We start from the raw sequence: 19,940 nt of genomic DNA on the forward strand, positions 1-19,940 counted from the left end.
TCCCCTGGAGGAAGCGAGGTACGAACACATGAAGCACGCATTAGGGCTTCACCGGCATGTGTACTGGGGGGTTACCTTTGGCAGCATGGGCTAGAATTGTGCTTTATACTGATGATATTACTGATATTTGGTGGGGACTAACTGCGGAGGACGTTTATTAGCCATAATGGCATATTGGATATGTTGTTTAAACTTTTCTTCTGACGCCCCTGACTTGTATACCGACCTGCACCGAGTATAGCCTTTCAGTGCTAATCACCATTTGTTTGCTCCTTTTTTAATCCCCTGAGGGGGATTTTTATGTGATTTTGGTATGAATAAAATTGATGTTTTAAGCTCAAAGCACTACAGTCTTCTCGCTCATTAAGTTAGATTCTGTAAGGAGTGGCTTCTAATATTGTTAGATGCATTTAAGGTCTACGATGACTTGATACATATTTATTTAAAATGTTCCTCGGATTTGTTGCAGCCCCCAGCAGTCAGCTTTAACAATGGTGGTTATCCAGAATAGATGGGTCCCACAACGTTTTTTTTTAATTATTTAAATAAATAACCAAAACTGCATGGGGTCCTCCCATTTTTGACAACCTGCCAAGCTAAAGCAGACAGCAGGTGGTGTGGATACTAGTCGCATTATTGATGTGACCGCTATCCAAATCATCCTGATCTTCGTGGGACAGATATGGATTATATTCTCGTTGGACTGGTGAGGAATATAATTATTATTATTTTTTTGTCTTTTACAGGGGCTTCAGTGGATTAGGCGTAAAGGTGAATATAACTTTGCTTTTTTATTTTTATTTCAATAAAGGAGTCCGTGTCATTATTTCAATTAGAGGATTTTACTCTGGCTGTGTTTTACAATTTAACTATGGGATTAGTAATGAGGGTGCCTAATAGACACCTCTCCATTATTAACCCCTGGGCTTGATGTCAGCTGACAATAGCAAGCTGACATCAACCCCACAATTATTACCCCACTTGCCACCACACAAGGGCAAGTGGGAAGAGGAGGCTAAGCACCAGAATTGGCACATGTAATGGCTGCACCATTTCTGGGGCAGCTGAGAGCTGATGCTTTTAGTCTGGGGGAGGCAATAACCATGGCCTTTTCCTAAGCTATTAATGTCAGCCCAGCCATTTTCTGGTTAGTGAATAAAGGGGGTACCGCATGTCATTTTTGGGGGGGTCTCTCGTATATAAACCAGGAAAGGATAATCAAATAGTTGTGAGCTTATATTAATAGCCTGGGAGTCTTTATGGCTATTGGCTCCTTCCCTGAATATTAATATCAGCTCCCAGCCATCGGCTTTCCCTCTGCTGTCTATGAAAATTACGTGGATCCCCACACATTATTTTTTTCATTTTTTCTTTATTTATGAACAAGAACGGTAAGATCACATCATAGCAATGGTTTCTCTTGCTCTGCAAGTTTCAAAACCGGAATTATGAATGCCCGTGAGTCTGGCATTCAGCGCTCTGGTATTCAACAGTCCGGCCCTTTGGTTACCAAAGCTCACAGCCACTGGGTCTACCAGCAGCAGTGAGGTCTGGAAACTTCATTAGAAACTTTGAGGGACATGATAAGGTAACTGAAGATCCCAGCTGCTGGAACACCTGGAAGCTGTGAACTAAGGTTGTGTATTTTATTATATTTGTTAATAAATTTTAAAATATGGAAAAACGACTTTGGATCCCGCATAATTTTCATAACTAGCAGAGGGAAAGACAGTAGGCCGAAAGACCTCTGTAGCGATGCAAGTCAATTACCTGCGGGTTGCGATCTTCGGAAGTGAGCACACAGCGACTGTGCTTTCTGCAGCAGCGCATCCAGGTCAGGATAGTGACAAAGAAATTGCTGTACCACCAGGTTGAGGACATGAGCCATACAAGGCACGTGTGTGAAGTTGTCACGGCGTAGTGCCGCCACCAGATTTGCACCGTTACCGCGCACAGCCTTCCCTGGCTCCAGGTTCAGTGGAGACAGCTAGTGCTCTAACTCGGCCTGGTTTTAGCATGTGCTGGTTCATGCATGTAGTTGTCAAATTATTGCAATCTTTGCCTCTACTGAGATTTTTTTGCAAAACTGACAAGTAACGTGTGTTGGGTCATTCTTTGTGGTCTCAAAAAATACCCAGGCTAGGTAACCGTTGCGGCCCCTGCAAACTGCACACTCGCGACCAGTGCTGGCCACTGGCAGCATTGAGGCTGAAGATTCAGTGCTTGTCATGGTTGCGTCATTTCATGTCTGTGTGGGAAGTCGCAACGTAACCTCTTCATCTTCTTCCTCCTCCACCTTCTCTGCTGAGCTACTCAGCTGCATACCTGTGGGTTCACACCAATTGGGATCTACAACCTCATCTTCATCCTTTCTGTTCTAACACTCCTCACCCTGAGAGTTACCCTCCACTTCTTCCGACCCTGACTCCACAGTACTGTCCGCGCGCACCTCTTGTATCTGAGTTTCATCAGGATCACCTCCAGCCTTGGTGGTTAATGTCTGGTGACAAGGGTCTGGATTCTGCTCGGACTCTACTTCATCCTGCCCGGATCCAACATGAAAAAATATTGGGCATTGGTGCAGATGCTTTCCTCCTCTGGATTCTGTGATTCTTCGGAGCAGACCTCTGATGCTCATGGATCGCGGCCTCAGGGATCACGTGGAGCAATGGGGTGGGTCCTCCTGGTAACGACCAATGCGGTTGTGTGTCACTCCACACCCACCCCTGCTCATGGGTTGCTCTTCATAGATACCTTACTTGTTCTGAATGATGCCACCACTTGATGAAGGCAGACGCTGAAACGCGCGTCAAGGCAGGGCGCATCCTGGGGACGTCTTACATATGGGCATAAGGTAAAAAATGGGTGCTATTGAGCTGACTTACTTAAGTCTACAATACCTGTATGTATATACTGTATATGTTTCATTATTTACCCTAATTTCAGGTTGCTGCTCTTTTTTTGATTGACAATTTTTCATTTGCACTTTACATTTATCTGCCATATGCCTGCACATATTTACACATCAGCACTTTTTCTATTGCATTTTATTCTCATATTTATTCTTATTTTTGTGACATAAATATTGTTATATTGATCATTGATATACTATACTTTAATAACAACAACACTATGTTATAATATCACTTGGCCACATTAATTCTTGCAATCATTGTCCCCTGTGTTGCCCTCTTTTTCTGGTATTTTGTTTCCCACCTCTCCTTATGGTTTGTGTATCCTATAATAAATATTTTCATTATTTGAACATTGGACATTTCTTCGGGTTCTTTTTCGTCATTGGTTATTTTATTTCCGATTTGACTTTTTGCATTGTCTATTGGTGCATTCATGATGGTCATAGTTAGGATTTAAGGCTTATTTAATCATTTATTTATTCATGTGCACTGTGCCTTAGAATTCTTGTAATTAATTGTATATACTGTGTTTTGCACAGATTTCTCCTTAAGGCCATGGACCTTAAAGCCAAGGAACAATCCTGGCTAGGCCGAGTAAATCAACTGTTCAGTAGTGATGGGTCTGATACCAAAGACTGGTGGTCAGGGAGTTGTTGATTTTAGTTTTACCATTAAAAATCTTCTACATAAACGGTTTGGGGAGCCATGTCAAGACCAAAGTCAGCGCAGCCGTCTACCAGGACATTTTGGAGCACTTCATGCTTCCCTCTGCCGACAAGCTTTTTGGAGACGGAAATGTCATTCTCCAGCAGGACTTGGCCCCTGTCCACACTGCCAAAAGTACCAATACCTGGTGTAAAAACAACAGTATCACTGGGCTTGATTGGCAGCAAACTCACCTTCCCTTAACCCCATAGAGAACCTATGTGTATTACCAAGAGGAAGATGAGACACCAGACCCAACAATGCAGACGAGCTGAAGGCTGCTATCAAAGCAACCTGGGCTTCCATAACCCCTCAGCAGCCACAGGCTGATCGCCTCCATGCCACGCCACAGAGATGCAGTAATTTGGTGCAAAAGGAACAAAGACCAAGTATTGAGGGCATTTACTGATCATACATTTCAGTAGGACAAGATTTCAGATTTTACAACCATTTTTCAGGCTGGTGTTATAAGGTATTCTAATTTACTGAGATAATGACTTTTAGGTTTTCATTGGCTGTAAGCTGTAATCATCAACATTAACAGAAATAAACACGTGAAATAGATCACTCTGTGTGTAATGACTCTATAGAATATAGGAGATTCACTTTTTGTATTGAAGAACGGAAATATATTCACTTTTAGATGATATTCTAATTTTGTGAGATGCACCTGTACATGTTCTATGTGAGGAGTTCACGTGACGAGCTGATCTTTTCTCCACAGTAAGTGTAGAAATAGAAGATGCCAGAAGGGATCCTCTTCTCAGTGACGTCATGTCTCTGCAGACCCTCCAGGTCACTCACCGCTCTATGCGTGAGCCGGATGTCTCTTTTACAATAAAACACTTTGGAGCGTGGTTCTGAGCCTCGTTTTGATGCTTCATAGACTTATATTGTAAGACACTTCCATTTAACGCTGTGCGAAGTGTGATGTGGTGCCCCTGGGGGTTCAGTCGCCACAGTATTACTGCACCTCATCCAGAGGTGCGGTATTCCACTCTCAGGTAAGGAGGGGGCACTACCCAGGACTCTAATACAAGCATCCAACACCTCACCACTCCAGTCAGGGCACCTGGGCATATCCTATGGGAGAATGCCTCATCCCAGTCTGGAGAGGGTTACTAGGTGGAGGGTTTGGGTGGAGAGAGTAGAGATGTCATGGAAACAGTAGGAGGAGTCAGGAAAGGTCTGGAAAAGCAGTCAGTCTGATCAGGAGAACAGAGCAGACATGCAGAAAGGAGCTCCCAGAGAGAGGGAGCTAGAGAAAGGTGAAGCTACAGAAGAAGAGAAAGGGGTTCTAGGGGCACGGGTAGTGAGAAATCCTCCCATGGGGCCCACGTCCACGCTGACCATTGCCAGATGGAGGGACAAGGTCGCAGTGGGGAACTGGCCCCCAAGACTGGTGGAGAACTACAAGGCTCAGCTAGGCAGCCAGAGGCTGTGGTACCTGTATTTTGCACAGCCACATCCACACACATTCGCTGAAAAGCCATATTGGAGCAAGGAGACTAGAGAGACGTTGCCCGACAACATCCAGAGCTGCTGGCTTGGGACACTGTTATGATCCTAATGGTAGAGGATCTCAGGAGATCCAGCTAAGTCTGCAAACACAAAAAACCAGCTCATAGGGGAGTGGTAACTTGGCTGACCGTATACCTGATCCTAGCACAACAACTAGCAGCAGCCGGGGAACGTACCTACGTTGATTCTAGACGTCTCGCGCCAGCCGGAGAACTAACTAACCCTTTCAGAGAAAATAAGACCTCTCTTGCCTCAAGAGAAAAAGGCCCCAAAGTTATAATACAAGCCCCCAACAAATAATAATGGTGAGGTAAGAAGAAATGACAAACGTAAGAATGAACTAGATTTAGCAAAGAGAGGCCCACTGACTAATAGCAGAAAATAGGAAGATGACTTATACGGTCAGCAAAAAAACCCCTACAAAATATCCACGCTGAATATCCAAGAACCCCCGCACCGTCTAACGGTGTGGGGGGAGGATAACAGCCCCCTTGAGCTTCCAGCAAAATCAGGAATCACATTTTAAACAAGCTGGAACAAAATAAGAGTAATACAACTACTCAAAAATAAGAAAGCAGAACTTAGCTTGTCTTGCAAAATCAGGAGACCAGGAGACAGGAGAAAACAGACATGGTCTGATAACAACGATTCCAGGCACTATACAGAGTGTCCAGGAAGTTTATATAGGCACACCCAAGGCCAAACGAACCAGGTGAGTGCCAACCTGGGGAAAGACAATCCAAGTGCCATACCGCTAATGACCACAAGAGGGAGCCAAGAAATATAGTTCACAACAGGACACTGTGTGTGAAGGCGCAGAGCAGGAGAGGTGAGAACCAGCACAGTGAGACGGCCAGGAAAGGAACATAAGAGAGGAGTTCTGGAGAAGTGTACCCAAAATCATCTGGGGGTTGGCTGGACCACAGACCCGGAGGACACAGCACACGGCTGGAGACAGTAATCTGCAGAACTGTGAGTAAAGCGTTGAAAACTGCACTTAGCTGTGTCCTCTGAATTAGTCCTGCATCACTTGCCCTGCACTACAACTACCACAACCACCATCATCGCAATTAACACCTATATCTGCCCTGGGGACTAGCTCTGCCCGTGGAGAGCTGAAACATCTTAGCAGCGTCACCAACTGCACCAGTGGATCTGAACTGCAGCGTTGGCCATATTGACCGAACACCACGGGTGGCATCACAAACAATTCCCCTATAAACTTTATTCCCCTTTAAATTCAATTAACCTTTTATTGGATGCCCAGGTCACTGCTGTCATGACACATCCCCTTTAAGAACCGCTGGCCCGGTACCCGATACCCCATGGTCCTAGCGGGCGCTTCATGTGACCTGAACAGTCTAAAGAGCAGTGACGTCACTGAGAAGAGGAGAATGGCGCTGGTAATGGAGGGAGCAGTGGTAGGTGAGAATATTAGCACGCACTACAGTACATCGTGGGAGGCTTCTTAGACACAAGGAACATGCTGCAGATTTTAAAATCTGTCCAAAAGTCACTTCAGAACTTTTGAGGATGATGTAGATGAGATGTGTTGAAAGCTCCTTTTTTTAGCTTATGTTGTATTATGCTGCAGATTGTCTACCTCCAAGCTTGGTTAGGCCATCTTCCTTTCCTTTCCTATTGGTGGGCAGACTTTGCTTCTCTATTCCTATTACCTGGGACTCTGCATTGTCCAGTTTGTGTTAACTGTCGCAGATCTGCTGAGGTTGGCACTTCATCTCCGTTCTGCCTTTAGGCTAGGGCTACACCATGACATTGGCCCTGACAAGTCACGCTTTCAAAGATTTCTAAATGTTGCTGTGGCGCCCCTGAGGTCCAGTCGCCACAGAGGTACTGCACCTCGGTCGGAGGTGTGGTGCTCCACTCTCAGGTAAGGAGGCATAATCCAGAACCCACACACTTACATCCAACACCAGACCTCTCAGGGCCCAGAAGGAGCTAGGTAGAGGGTGTGGGTGAAGAAAGTGTAGAGAGTGACAGCTAGAGGGGTTGTCATGGAAACAGGAGGGAGGAGCCAGGAAGATACTGGAAAGGCAATGTGTGGAAAGGAGTGGAGCAGAGCAGACGTGAGAGACTGAAGCTCCTGACAGGAAGAAGAGAGAGAACGGGGCCTAGGGGCACGGGTAGTGAGGAATCCACCCGTGAGGCCTGATTCTACACCGACTGTAGTTGGGTGGAGGGACCAGGTCACAGTGGGGAATCAGCTCCCAGAGTACTGGAGAACTACAAGGCTCAGGTAGCCAGCCAGAGGCTGTGGTATCTGTACGTGCCACAGCCACAACCACACAAACTCACTGAAAAAGCAGCCACATAGGATCAAGAGGACCAGAAGGACATTGAGGCTACTGGCTTGGGGCACTGTGTGTGAAGGCGCAGGGCAGGAGAGGCGAGAGCCAGGGCAGTGAGACGGCCAGTAGTAAAGGAACATAAGAAGGGGGCTCTGGCAAAGTGTACCCCGAATTACCTGAGAGCTGACTGAACCACAGACCCAGAGGACACAGCACCCGGCTGGTGATTGCCTAAAGAACTGTGAGTTAAGTGTCGAAACTGCACCCTGCTGTGTCCTCTGAATTATTACTGCATCACCTGCCCTGCACTACAACATCGACCATTGACTTCAACACCATAACTGCCATGGGACCTAGCTTTACCCGTAGAGAGCTGTACCAACTCTGCTGCGTCACCAACTGCCCCAGTGCACCTGAACCGCAGCATTGACCATCCATTGCCGAACACCACGGGTGGCGTCACGAACTATCCCCATAAACTTTATTTCCCCCTTTTATTTGACTTTTATTGGATGCCCAGGGCCACAGACCGGGTCACTGCTGCCGTGACATCCCCCTTAAGAACAGACGACCCGGCCCGAGTACCCCATGTCTCTAGCGGGTGCTCCATTGCTGCGACATCATCGTGCAATATCAATGAATGGGGTCACATTGCGAAACTGGAATATTGCAATCACGAAAAACAAGTCACAAAAGACCCAACATGGTACCCTAGGAGTTGCAATGCTTTTATTGGGCTGCAAGTGACCCACACCGAACTATGGCCTCACGACCCATATCATGGCCCAATGTCGGCATGTAGCCCCAGCTTTCACCTTTCTTTACCTTTCTTTTCACATTGGTTTATCCTGGCTGTAACTCTATAGTTCTGCTGCTTTATCTTACCTCTGATCAGCAGGCTCCCTGCTTCCTTCTGTCCTCAGCTCATTAAGCTATCTGCCCATGTACACTGGGGGGTATAGATCAGCCACCATCTTTATGAATTCAAGAGAAATTAATACAATAAAAATTCAGATTCTGGAGAATATCATATTTTATCAGATTCAGTTTGCCTTCAACAGATATACTAATTTTTAGGTTTTTTATTCTCTGCTTGTATCTTAGATGTAAAGACCCTGAACAAGCAGGAGATGGTGAGATTTGTCAGCTCGGAATATAAAATACTGGTAACTGGCATGAGCGTCCATTGTCTGCTCTTGATTCTTCATTTATGCTTCATTTTTTGTTCTATATTTCAAACATGTTGGGTTTGTTCTTCTTGTCCTGGTTTTCTCTCTAGTGTACGGCTTCATCTTGTTGTCTAGCTCGTCCACGTTCCCTCTCCTGTTGGAGCTCTTGCTGTTGCCTCTTGAATTCCGTCTCCTGCTCTTTCTGGTCTTTCTACCTCTGTTTCTTCATCTCCTCTTCCTGTTGTTTGAGGTTTTTCTTTTTCTGAACTTGCTTTAACATCGACTGCTCTTGATTCTTTATTTATGATTTTTTTTTGAGAATTTGTTCCAAAAAATTGGATTTCTTCTTCTTTCCTTGTCTTTCTCTCTGGTCCCTGATATCCTCCTCTTGTCTAGCTTGTTCATGTTCCTTCTCCCTTCGGAGCTCTTGCTGTTGTCTCTTGAATTCCTCCTTCAGCTTCCTCTGTTCTTCCTCCCACCGTTTCTTCATCTCCTCTTCTTGTTGCTTATGTCTCTTCTCCTGTAGAGCTTGGTCTAAGGCCTTTTTGTTTTCCACTTTTCTCTGCTGTTCCTTCATATCACACTCATGGATGTAGTTAAGCACAAATTTCCTCCTCATCTTCATCTCTTCAGATGGATCGCGAGATTGTTCCACACGAAACTGAACATCTCTAATGACTTCACACAAGAATTTCAGGACTTCTTCATGTTTTCCTCTGGTTTTTATGTGATCGTCTCTGGTGTAATTCTCAAATGAAAAGATTCTGTCCACTCCAAGGTCCCTGAATATTCCTTCTGTTTCAGTTAGAGACCCCGCTGTCTTATGAGTGAGAACGACTATTGGGACGACTCCTGGAAGACAAGAGACACAAGGTAAGAAGAGATCCAAAGATTCCATCATTTGTCACACAAGATACACTGATCGCTCAGACCCCGGAGATCCTGGTGTCAGATCAGCTAATTCCAAGGTCCCACAACTTGTCTCCATTCTCTTACATGGCACAGGGTTTGGGGTTTTGAGTAATTTTAAGGTTTTCCAACAATAAAGTCCTCAGTAGATATGAGAGAATCTTTTCAAGACAAATTGAATTTACTTTAATTATTTTTTATTCACTTTGTATGAATTTAACAAGATGTCAGCCGGGCAGCTTCAATATTGCTGAATCATAGGCACAAAATGGTGCTAAAAAATTACTCACTTTACCACTTACACATGTCACCGGCAATGAACACATAGGCCCACAGGTTCTCTGTAACTCCTCTCATATGTTCTTCTGCAGTCTGCACTCGGCGCTGGTCTTCTGGCATTGAGCAGTCATCAGACGTCATGACGCACGCATCGTCCAATGTGCTGACTAGGCTTCCAGCAATGCGCATTGTGGCAAATTCCCGCCACATTCAGGCAATCTCAGGAATCCTGGCAGATTCTCTCATCTCTATCAGTGTTCATGAGTAATGTAATGGCCAGGTGACGTGGCAATGCTACCAGTGAGTTCTGAGAGGCAGACTGCCTTCTTTTCTGAATAAAGACGAGGTCACACGACAGTATAAAAAATCTGATATGATAATAATTAGTGACTATTGGGAAAGTGAGCATGCTCAGCGACGTCACTGTCCAGTGGTGGAGCTGTCTGTATTACTTACTGACTTCTCCGGGACAGTGTAGTGAGCATGCTCTGTGACGCCACTGGGAGAAAAATCAATGTTCTGCTGAGGTACTGGTGGGAGGGAGATACGCAGACCACCCCATGGATGAAAAAGATGCAGACCCTTAAATTATACAATAAGAAAGCATCTTACCTGTCAGCTTCTGTGCGGTCTGGAATAAGAGTTTCAGATCTTCTTTTTCTGTATTTGTGATTTCTTTTCTTACACTGAAAAAAATTACATCAATAAGAAAACAACCTGAGAACGATGAGTAAATGGGAGAATAAGACACAAATCAACAGCCGATAACTCCACACACTCCGCAGCCCTGAAGATACAACACCAAGAAGGAAGAGTGGAGAATTATGGAAATGACAGGACGGAGACGTCACTAATCTGCAAATGAGGAAAAATGGACACAAAATATTCAAAATCTCTCAATTTATTCAGTATGAGCCAGAAGTGTAGAGTCTCCAGACTTGTCTCCATTGAGGATGTCATTGATCGGTGATTACACAGGAGCTGCCGGCAGCGTCTCCAGACTTGTCTCCATCGAGCACATCGGGGACATCATTTGTTGGTGATTACACAGGAGCTGCAGGCAGTAGATCCTGATGATTTGTACTTTCAGCCCCAGAACCTTCCTTAGACGACCATTAATAATGTCATTGACAGCAGCTGAGGCTGGAGGTGCCAGGATTTCTGCATGAAGCCGGAGGTGCTGGGGTTTCTGCATGTGGCTTAGGCTACTTTCACATTAGTCCATCGGTATGGGCTGTCGCAAACCGTCGGTCCGACGTAACGACGGACGTTGTGCTAATTAATCTCAACGTGGGCAGTGGATGCAGTCTTACAACGCATCTGCTTCCCAGTGTGATGAGCGGGGAGGAGGGGGCGGAGTTCCGGCCGCGCATGCGCGATCGGAAAGAGCGGAACCGACGGACAAAAAAACGTTACATGTAACTTTTTTTGTGCCGACGGTCCACCAAAACACGACGCATCTGTCGCACGATGGATGCGATGTGTGGCACTCCGTCGCAATGCGTTGCTAATGTAAGTCTATGGAGAAAAAACGCATCCTGCAGACAACTTTGCAGGATGCATTTTTTCTACATAACGACGCATTGCGACATGAGTCGAACGACGCTAGTGTGAAAGTAGCCTTAGTCTCCAAACTGAAGAAATTCAGAGGCTTGATAATTTTCCATTTTCCATCATCTGCTGATCATTGATGTCTCCATCCTGTGATTTCCAGAATTGCGCCTCTTTTCCTTCTTGGTGATGTAATTTCTTTGTTGAGGAGTGTATCGCCTGTAATACTGCCCCTATGTACAGAACTTCTGCTCTATATCACACTGATGTGGATTCTTGGTTGTAGCACTGAGCCGACGTGTTGGTGTCTGGTCTATTACTCACCTGTGCACAAATACTGGGAAGATGAAATCGGAGGTTTTGACTTCTTTCTCGGCTTTGACTATTCTTTCTGAAAGTCCGAATCCCTCTCCCCATTGTACTTCTGTACCCAGTGGCAGCAGATTCCCTGGAGAGGTAACAGAAATCAGTGTTAGACACAAGTGTCACCTCCAGTCGTCTTCTCGGAGATCAGTATTGGGAGGTGGTAAGTGGCCGGCAATAACCCGACATGTTGCTCAGTTGTGAGGACCCCGGTAGCTGCTAATAAAAAAAATTAGAAATATAACAAATGTAACAGAAAAATGGGGTAATAAGATAATTTTCTATGTAACAAATGTAAGTAATACAGTCATATATAAATAATAATACCATCATACACTGATAACAGGTATCATCCACATACTGAGCAACGTCCACAAACCAAGGGACAAATAACGCCACCTAATACCATCACCATATATTATATTATCACCAGATAGTGACCACATATACCACCATACTGATCATTAACCCCTTAATGACAAGGCCAAACTTTTTGAATTCTGACCACTGTCACTTTAAGAGGTCATAACTCTGGAACGCTTCAACGGATTTTGGGAATGTTTTTTCATGACATATTGCACTGCATGATGGTGGTAAAATGTCTTCGATATGACTTGAGTTTATTTGTGAATATATCAGAAATTTGGCAAAAAATGTGAAAATGTTGCCATTTTCAAACTTTTAATTTTCATGTCCTTAAATCAGAGCGTCATATCACACAAAATAGTTAATAAATAACATTTCCTACATGTCTACTTTACATCAGCACAATTTTTTGCAAAACCATTTTTTAGGGACCACCTCACAGTTAAAGTGACTAGTGGGGCCTATATGATAGAAAATACCCAAGTGTGACACCATTCTAAAAACTGCACCCCTCAAGGTGCTCAAAACCACATTCAAGAAGTTTATTAACCCTTCAGGTGTTTCACAGGAATTTTTGGAATGTTTAAATAAAAATGAACATTAAACTTAGCAGGCGTGCAGGAAGATGAGCGCCTGGCAGAGCGTTGCAGTGCGGATATCCAAGTGATGGTGCCTGCTCAGAGGCACATACACCGATTGGAATATTGCAGAGAGCTTCACTCTTCAGCTCCGCAGTTAGATGGTTTAGGGGCTCAGCAGGTAAAACTGGCGACCACCCGCTGATGCCCGAAGTGAGACCGTGTGTTGGGAGATGATGCCTGAAGAAAATGCACCGGTCTTCGCCAGTATCTCATCACCTGTTAGACCTCCAGAGAGTAACGGACAGCGGAGCCCAAAATCGTATATGAGCTGCAGCTGAGTCGCCCGCCAGGGCCGTGGGGTAGCCGGCACCGGGTCCGGTGTCCACAGGGGAATGTCACAGTGGTGACCCGGTCTGTGACCCTGGGCGCCCATGTGAAAGGGGTATTTTGAATAAAGTTTATGTTCATGACGCCACCTGTGGTATTCGGTCAGTGGGGACCGACGCTGCTTTAAGGGGTCCTCTGGGGCGATGTTATGGCAGCTAGATGGTATACCTTCCCACAGGTGAAGTGTATCCCCAGGGCTCCCGGGGTGTAGGTGGAAGATGGTGAATGGTGCAGTGAGGAACGAGGACGCAGGTTTGCAGTCTCTTTACTTTGTTTACTGACGACTTCAGCAGCCACAGTCCAGGGCACCAGATCACAGGGCAGGCAGGGTTCGGCCGGCTTGGAAGAGAATCCAGAGTCCCCTTTACCAGGTGGAGATGAAAGCCTTCCTCTAGCGCGGTGGTGTTGTAGTCCCTTACTGCCTGTGGCTTCAGATAAGGTCCTCACAGTTCCTCTCTCTGTCCCCATATTGGATAGGACAGTACCTGTATGACAGGTAACTCGAGCCTTTTTACAGGGACTCTATCACGCCCCGGACTCTATGTGTAACTGTGTCTCAGGTGTGTGTGGCGAACAGGTAACTTGCAGTTCAGCTGTCCTACCGGTCTCTGATGTAAGTCGTAGAGTCCCTTACAACCTCAGTGTTCTGGCTACCGGTTAACTGCGCCTCAGAGGGAGGCAGCCTGTTCGCAGCTGGTCTCCCCTGATATCACTCTCCTGTGCTTCACTCTCCTTCACGCTCACTGATCGATGTTCTGTCTTTCTGTATGTCTCTTTCTCCAGGGGGCTGTAGTACTTTGGACTATAGGCCCCTTCAGACGTTCTGACCCTCGATGTCAGTCTGCTCTTTTCTCTGTCCTCTGACTGACTGACTCACTGACTGCTTTCCCTCCAAAACCACAATATATAGGGGAGTCACCTAAGAATAGGATCAAATGCTCCCCCTTGTGGCCTGGAGTGTGAACATGTGTGCATTGTGATTACCTGATCAGAGTTATCCTTCATCGCTTCCAGACGTAACATCACTCTCCCCGTGAGGAAAGCAATGCTACTGTGATGACCTGGACCCTGGGATGCCACACAGCCACTGGCATCAGGGGCTTATCTACAGCATTCTGTAATGCATTCTGTAATGCTGTAGATAAGCCCCCGATGTATCCTGAAAGAGGAGAAAAAGAGGTTAGATTATGCTCACCCAGGGGCGGTCCCACTGCGATCCGGGTCCGATGGGTGTCGCTGTCCGAGGCCTCCTATCTTCTTATGATGACGTCCTCTTCTTGTCTTCCTGCCGCAGCTCCGGTGCAGGCGTACTGATATGTCCTGTTGAGGGCAGAGCAAAGTACTCCAGTGCGGGAAAGGTCAGTGAGGCCCAGCACCTTCGCACTGCAAGTACTTTGCTCTGCCCTCAACAGGACATATCAGTACGCCTGTGCCAGAGCCGTGGCAAGAAGACAAGAAGAGGACTTCATCCTATGAAGATAGGAGGCGCTGGACCGGACCGCGATGCCCATCGGACCGGACCGCAGTGGGACCGCCCCTGGGTGAGTATAATATAACCTTTATTTCTCATCTTTCAGGATACATCGGGGGCTTATCTAGTGCATTACAGAATGCTGGAGATAAGCCCCTGATGATGGTGGCCACAGCTCAGATATGGTTTTGGGGTTGACAGGTTCCCTTTAAACCTGATATAAAGACTGTAGAGTTGAATAGCAGTTTTACTGTTTACCCTGCATCCCCTTTTCCCCTGTTATCGCCCTGCGAGGAGTTTATTACTATAAATTAAGTAAATAATAGTTAACCCCTGCTCTGCGCCTCTGTGTCACTGCATCCAAGTACCTGTGTTACATTTGGAGCATAGATTTTGCTAGAATAGTTTACGGGCAACATTTGTGGAACTCCGAACATGTCAGAACAGCAGAAAATCCCCAAAAGTGACCCCATTGTGGAAACTGCACCTCTCATTGAATTCATCTACAACTGCAATGACCATTTTGTAACATCCACGCCAGGCTTTATTCTGTGAATTGCAAATCTGCTAGTCTAGTACCCATACATTGTGCCCCCATACAGTGTAGCGCCCCATTGTGCCCAGCTTGTGCTTCTGGCGATATGCACTCATAACTTAAGTGCCTTCTCTCCATTACAATGATGACAACCATGTAGCCGCTTGCTGTGGTTTAGGCCCAGGGGGTCTCAGAATGGGGCATTTGGATTTGGGAGCACAGAATTCAGTGGGTTTTATTTTGGGTGGGGGCCATTTCGCTTTTCCAGAGTCATTGTTCTACCAGTAATGTGGGAGCTCGCTATAGTTCCAGTGACAGGTGACAGACCTGAGTGGGGGCTGATTTTGCATCGGATAAATTAGGGGTTTAATTTGTAACATTTTGGGTTACATTATATTTTTCTATTGCTACCAGAATGAGGCCGGGGTCACACTAGTGTATGGTATGTGATGCGATATGCTAATGACCCTCGGCTCCTGCTCTGCTGCGAGCGGGAGCCGAGGGTCATGCGTCTGCTCCGAGCCTCTCGCACAGAGAGAATCAGAGCACAGCTGAGGAGGAGGAGGAGAAATGACTTTCTCCATCTCCTCCATAATATCCAAGTGATGTGCGATGTCTCACTCACACCCATAGGCTTATATGGGTGCGAGCAGGGGTGGGATTCGGCCGGTTCTCCCCGGTTCGATGGAACCGCTTCTTAAAAAAGCAGCCGGTTCCCCAAACCGGGGAGATTCGGAGCCGCAATCCTGTACCACACTTCCCAACCGTCTCGTATCCCGCAGGGCAGAGCCGCATCGCTCCACCCACAGAGCAGCACACCACATACAGTATATGGCTGCTCTGTGCACACAGGACCTGTGATGAGGTCACAGGAGGGGAGGAGTCGGGGGTCACATAATCAAGGGCCTCCATGTATTGTAGGACTCTGCTGTGTTGTCATGGTGACGAGGGTAACCTTATGTGTGGGGTCAGGAGGGGTTTACAGTGTGGATGTAGCAGATATAGTAAATGACACGTAATGTCTTGAATATTAAAAATCTCTTAGAGGATGGTTTATTGTGTATGATACATAGTGATATTTTGTTAAACATATTTATTTGAACTTTTGTACATGTTGCTTTGTTGAGGGTTGGCCTTTGGCTTTATTATAAGCCTTTTGTGTATGTTATATGTAATGTTGATGACTTTTTAAATGTTTTTAGTGTATTTGTCTGCTGTATATTCAATAAAACCTTTTTGTATTTTGTGGTGATCCCTGTTATGGTCTTTAGCATTTTCTTAGTATTAATTTTCATGCAGTGATTTCACTCGCATGTTGAAAACAACCTAGAAAAAAACGCTGATGTGAGCTGCCCCATAGACGAATACTGGTCCACGTGCTATGTAATGTTTTATCACATAGCACTCATCCGTATTCATCGCTAGTGTGACCCTGGCCTAAAACTGAGATCACACTCTTGTGTTCTATGCTGAGCACTTACCTCGGGGTTTCCGTGTAAGTCCCACAAAAATGAGATTTAGATAAAATCCCAAGGGCACCACCCACCATGAGGCAAATGGAGACATTTCGTACTCCGTTTGGCGTCTGCTCCGGTAGTATCCACTTTGTTAGGTGTGTACAGATCTGACGTCGCCCACACTCGTGCGCTAAAAAGACGCCTAAAATGATGGGACACTGCCAGAAGATAGTCATGTCTGAACCTCAGTTTTGGGGAATTTACATGGAAACCCTGACATATGCACTCAGCGGAGAGCGCAGGATAGATGTGAGCCAAGCCTTATTCTGATATTTGGGAGGTAGAATGAACAAATAAACAGCAGTACAAGAGTAGTTCTTTTTTTTTTTGCACGGTTCACCATGCGGTATAAGTGATGAGGCGGATTTATTCTTGGGGCCGATGCGATTACTGTGATACCAAATTCATATCTGTCTTTTTTTTAGGTTTTGTTGCAATCACGCAATAAAAATGCTTTTTTCTAAAAAGTGTTTTTTTTGTCACCATATTCTAAGAGCTGCCAGTTTTATATAGCGGGTCGTTCCAGATGAGGCGATACCAATTATGTATACTTTTTTTATTTATTATGGTTTTATCAGAAATGCTGCATTCTGAGTGGCGAAACGGATTTTAGTGATTTGTGTGTGCTTTCTTGTGTGTGTTTTTTAACTCTTTTACATATTTTATTTTACTTATTTTCACTTTTTTACACTTTTTCTCTGTGGGATATGTATAATTTTCTGTTTGATCACTGGTCTCATACACTGCTTATTGCTGGGTCTCACAGGCCACCATACCCTGGGGTCATCACATGACCTCAGGGTACCATAGTAACCATCGGGACCCGCGATTGTCATCGCGTGGGGTCTAATGGTTACTAAGGGGGTCTTGTGACCCCACTTGTAACAACTTAAATGCCAGTGTTGTGATTGACAGCTGTATTTAAGGGGATAATTGGCCCCGATCGTTCTCAAAACTGGTCAGGTCTGATTCTGCAGGGTATCAGCTGTCATGTACAGCTGACACCCGCAGGAATCGCAGGGTGCTATTTCCTTATTCCTCAGCACCATTAAAAAGCCTATCAGCAGTCTTTAAGGGGTTAATGCAAACCACAATACTTATGTTACCCTCATACAATGACCGCCTGGTGAAGTCATTCATTGTCACTTTTCTTCTTCATCCGTTGCAGACCGCTATGACTTCTTCCAGTCAGGATTCGTCTCTACATAGGTCACACCTCCAGTTGAAAGTAGCGATGGCCTCTACAGGCCCTCCTCATTGTCAGGTCCTCTGCAACCTTATGAGGAGCTACTGGACTGAAAAGAGCCCATATACTGTTCTTGCACACGGAACCTTTTGTCTGTGTCCAACAGTGAATCCCAGACTAGAACAAAGTCAGTAAAGTATTTATTATGGCAAAAATTGAGGACAAAAAACATTGTGGTGTTGCTGTCAGGATGAAGACAAGGATGAACAGATGTAGAAGAACAGCAAAGATTTCTTAACAGACAGCAACACAATTCAAAAACAATCCTCAGGCTGTAAAGTGCAGCGGAAAATTTGGTTGCTTTATATAAAAATTATTAGTCTATAAAACAACTAATTAAGGAAGTCGTGATTCAAGGAAATGACACCCAGTGGTGAGTATGAAAACCCGGACACACAATAGAGGAACATACGAATTGTTTAGAATCATCTGACAAAACAATTGAACATTATATATATAATCTCTCAATGAAAAAACAAATGATTGTGAAAAATAGATAAAACAAAGTGCAGCGAGGTGGGACAAGGTGCAGATGGAGAGTTCGGCAGTAACATCATCAGGAAATTACAGTGCTTGTGCGGCCTCACGCAGTGATGGCGCCTGTGTGAGATCTCAGTAAAGAAAGCAGATCACTGAAGAAGGGTGAGCTGGACAACTTCTCATGTAAAGAAACAGAACCCTGATTCTAGCTGTAACTATCTTACCAATGTTTTCTAACTGGAAAACTTTTAGGAAAAATCTTTTCAAACTCCTGGCCCCTCACACTACGGACCCCTCACTACTCACCGAGCTGAGCGAAGATGACTCCATATTCTTGGTCATCCATTCTCATGCAGCTTCTGTTATCCACCAGGGTGAGGTTCTCTGTTAGCTTATATGGGATCCTCCCAGAAGGCGCTCTGGTGTCCGACCAGTTCTGAAATTCACAATTTTCCCAGACGTAGATGCAGGTATTAATGAATGATGACTTCCCGTGACCTAAGAGGCCAAAGAGTTGGATGAGGATGCGGTTGAAGCCTTGGTTTCCTTTCTTACATTCATCAAAGCTGAAGTCTTTAATAAAACATCTCATCTCATCGCTGTCCATGCCTTCTCCTCAGGTCGCTTTTTTCTTAGTGACTAGCGAGACTGAGAAGAGACAAAGTCCTTGTGATATTATATTCCAAGAAGCTTTTATCTTCCTTCTTGATCAACATGAGCTATCGTTACAGCCATGATTGTCCCTTCACTTCCTCATTCCTGGAAGGCTCGGAGGTTACAGATCACCTTCTGCTAATCTAATCTTATTAATATCCATATTGGTCAAATATTGGGGAAAGAAGAGATAAAAAAGGAAAAGACTGACAAATATTGACATTTACAGCCAGTGTTGTAGATATTGCTAATATTCTCATGATACTTCTATGCCTTCAAGGGATGAACCGTCACTACAAGCTGTACTCCGTGTTGTCTTCTCTCCACCTTCACAATATTAAGCGGCAAACCCTTGAAATGACCAGTACTTCTATTCCATAATCCTCGCTTTTTGATGTGACTCCTGATCTTTCTGATATTTCTCCCCTATTCTGTAGGAAGGTTGAAACAGACTGAGATAAGAGCCCCATACAAGTAGCGCCATTATTGTTAGGCTGTCTCTCTACCACTAAATCTTGCGGCATTACCTTATTGTTCTCCTGTGATGGTAACATCTATGGTGGGCAAGCCAGCATTACTCAGCTCTTAGTATACTGGATATAGTGTCACTCTTATATTGAGGATCTGAACATGGCTACATGATTAATTGAAGGAACAAAAGGTAGCACTCCATTAAGCACCACAGCACCCCAGTGCAGCTTGTACCCCCTGCTTCAAACAGGTAATTAAAGTGGGTTATCTGATGGACAGTAGGCACGAAGTCCAGGCACAGATTGCAGAAGAATATGGGAGGCGACAGATTTATGGCCCTTGCCTCCTTATGTACAGATTACTGCAAACAGGCTCCTGTGACCCCGGATTCCAGTAATGAATATTGTTTTGCTTTGAATGGCGTGGGTCCTACAGTTATGGCAAACATAATTTCTGTGTTGTGACAAACTGGATAAAAAAATGCTTTGACTTACATCACTATGTGGTCGCC

The 19,940-nt window shown here is 45.2% G+C and overlaps 1 protein-coding gene across 1 annotated transcript; it reads right to left on the minus strand.

The window, feature by feature from the left end:
* Positions 1-8,460: 8,460 nt before the first annotated feature.
* On the minus strand, positions 8,461-18,954 carry LOC143785039 (uncharacterized). The gene is made up of 4 exons (XM_077273697.1): positions 18,611-18,954; positions 11,683-11,806; positions 10,420-10,493; positions 8,461-9,471 (listed from the first exon to the last, which is right to left on the minus strand). Exons 1-4 carry the CDS (start codon positions 18,909-18,911, stop codon positions 8,921-8,923), a joined length of 1,050 nt encoding a protein of 349 aa, XP_077129812.1. The 5' UTR covers positions 18,912-18,954; the 3' UTR covers positions 8,461-8,920.
* Between the last annotated feature and the right edge of the window lie 986 nt (positions 18,955-19,940).

This window comes from Ranitomeya variabilis, chromosome 7 (genome assembly GCF_051348905.1).
Source record: "Ranitomeya variabilis isolate aRanVar5 chromosome 7, aRanVar5.hap1, whole genome shotgun sequence".
Classification (NCBI taxonomy): domain Eukaryota; kingdom Metazoa; phylum Chordata; class Amphibia; order Anura; family Dendrobatidae; genus Ranitomeya; species Ranitomeya variabilis.

What these genes read in the sequence shown, in the direction of transcription:
- LOC143785039 (XM_077273697.1), bottom strand. Translation starts at nt 18,911, where the DNA reads ATGGACAGCGATGAGATGAGATGTTTTATTAAAGACTTCAGCTTTGAT. An exon ending in AGTCATCTTCGCTCAGCTCG is followed by an intron (nt 11,807 to 18,610) that starts GTGAGTAGTGAG and finishes TTACCTCTCCAG; the next exon opens with GGAATCTGCTGCCACTGGGT. An exon ending in GACCGCACAGAAGCTGACAG is followed by an intron (nt 9,472 to 10,419) that starts GTAAGATGCTTT and finishes CTTGTCTTCCAG; the next exon opens with GAGTCGTCCCAATAGTCGTT.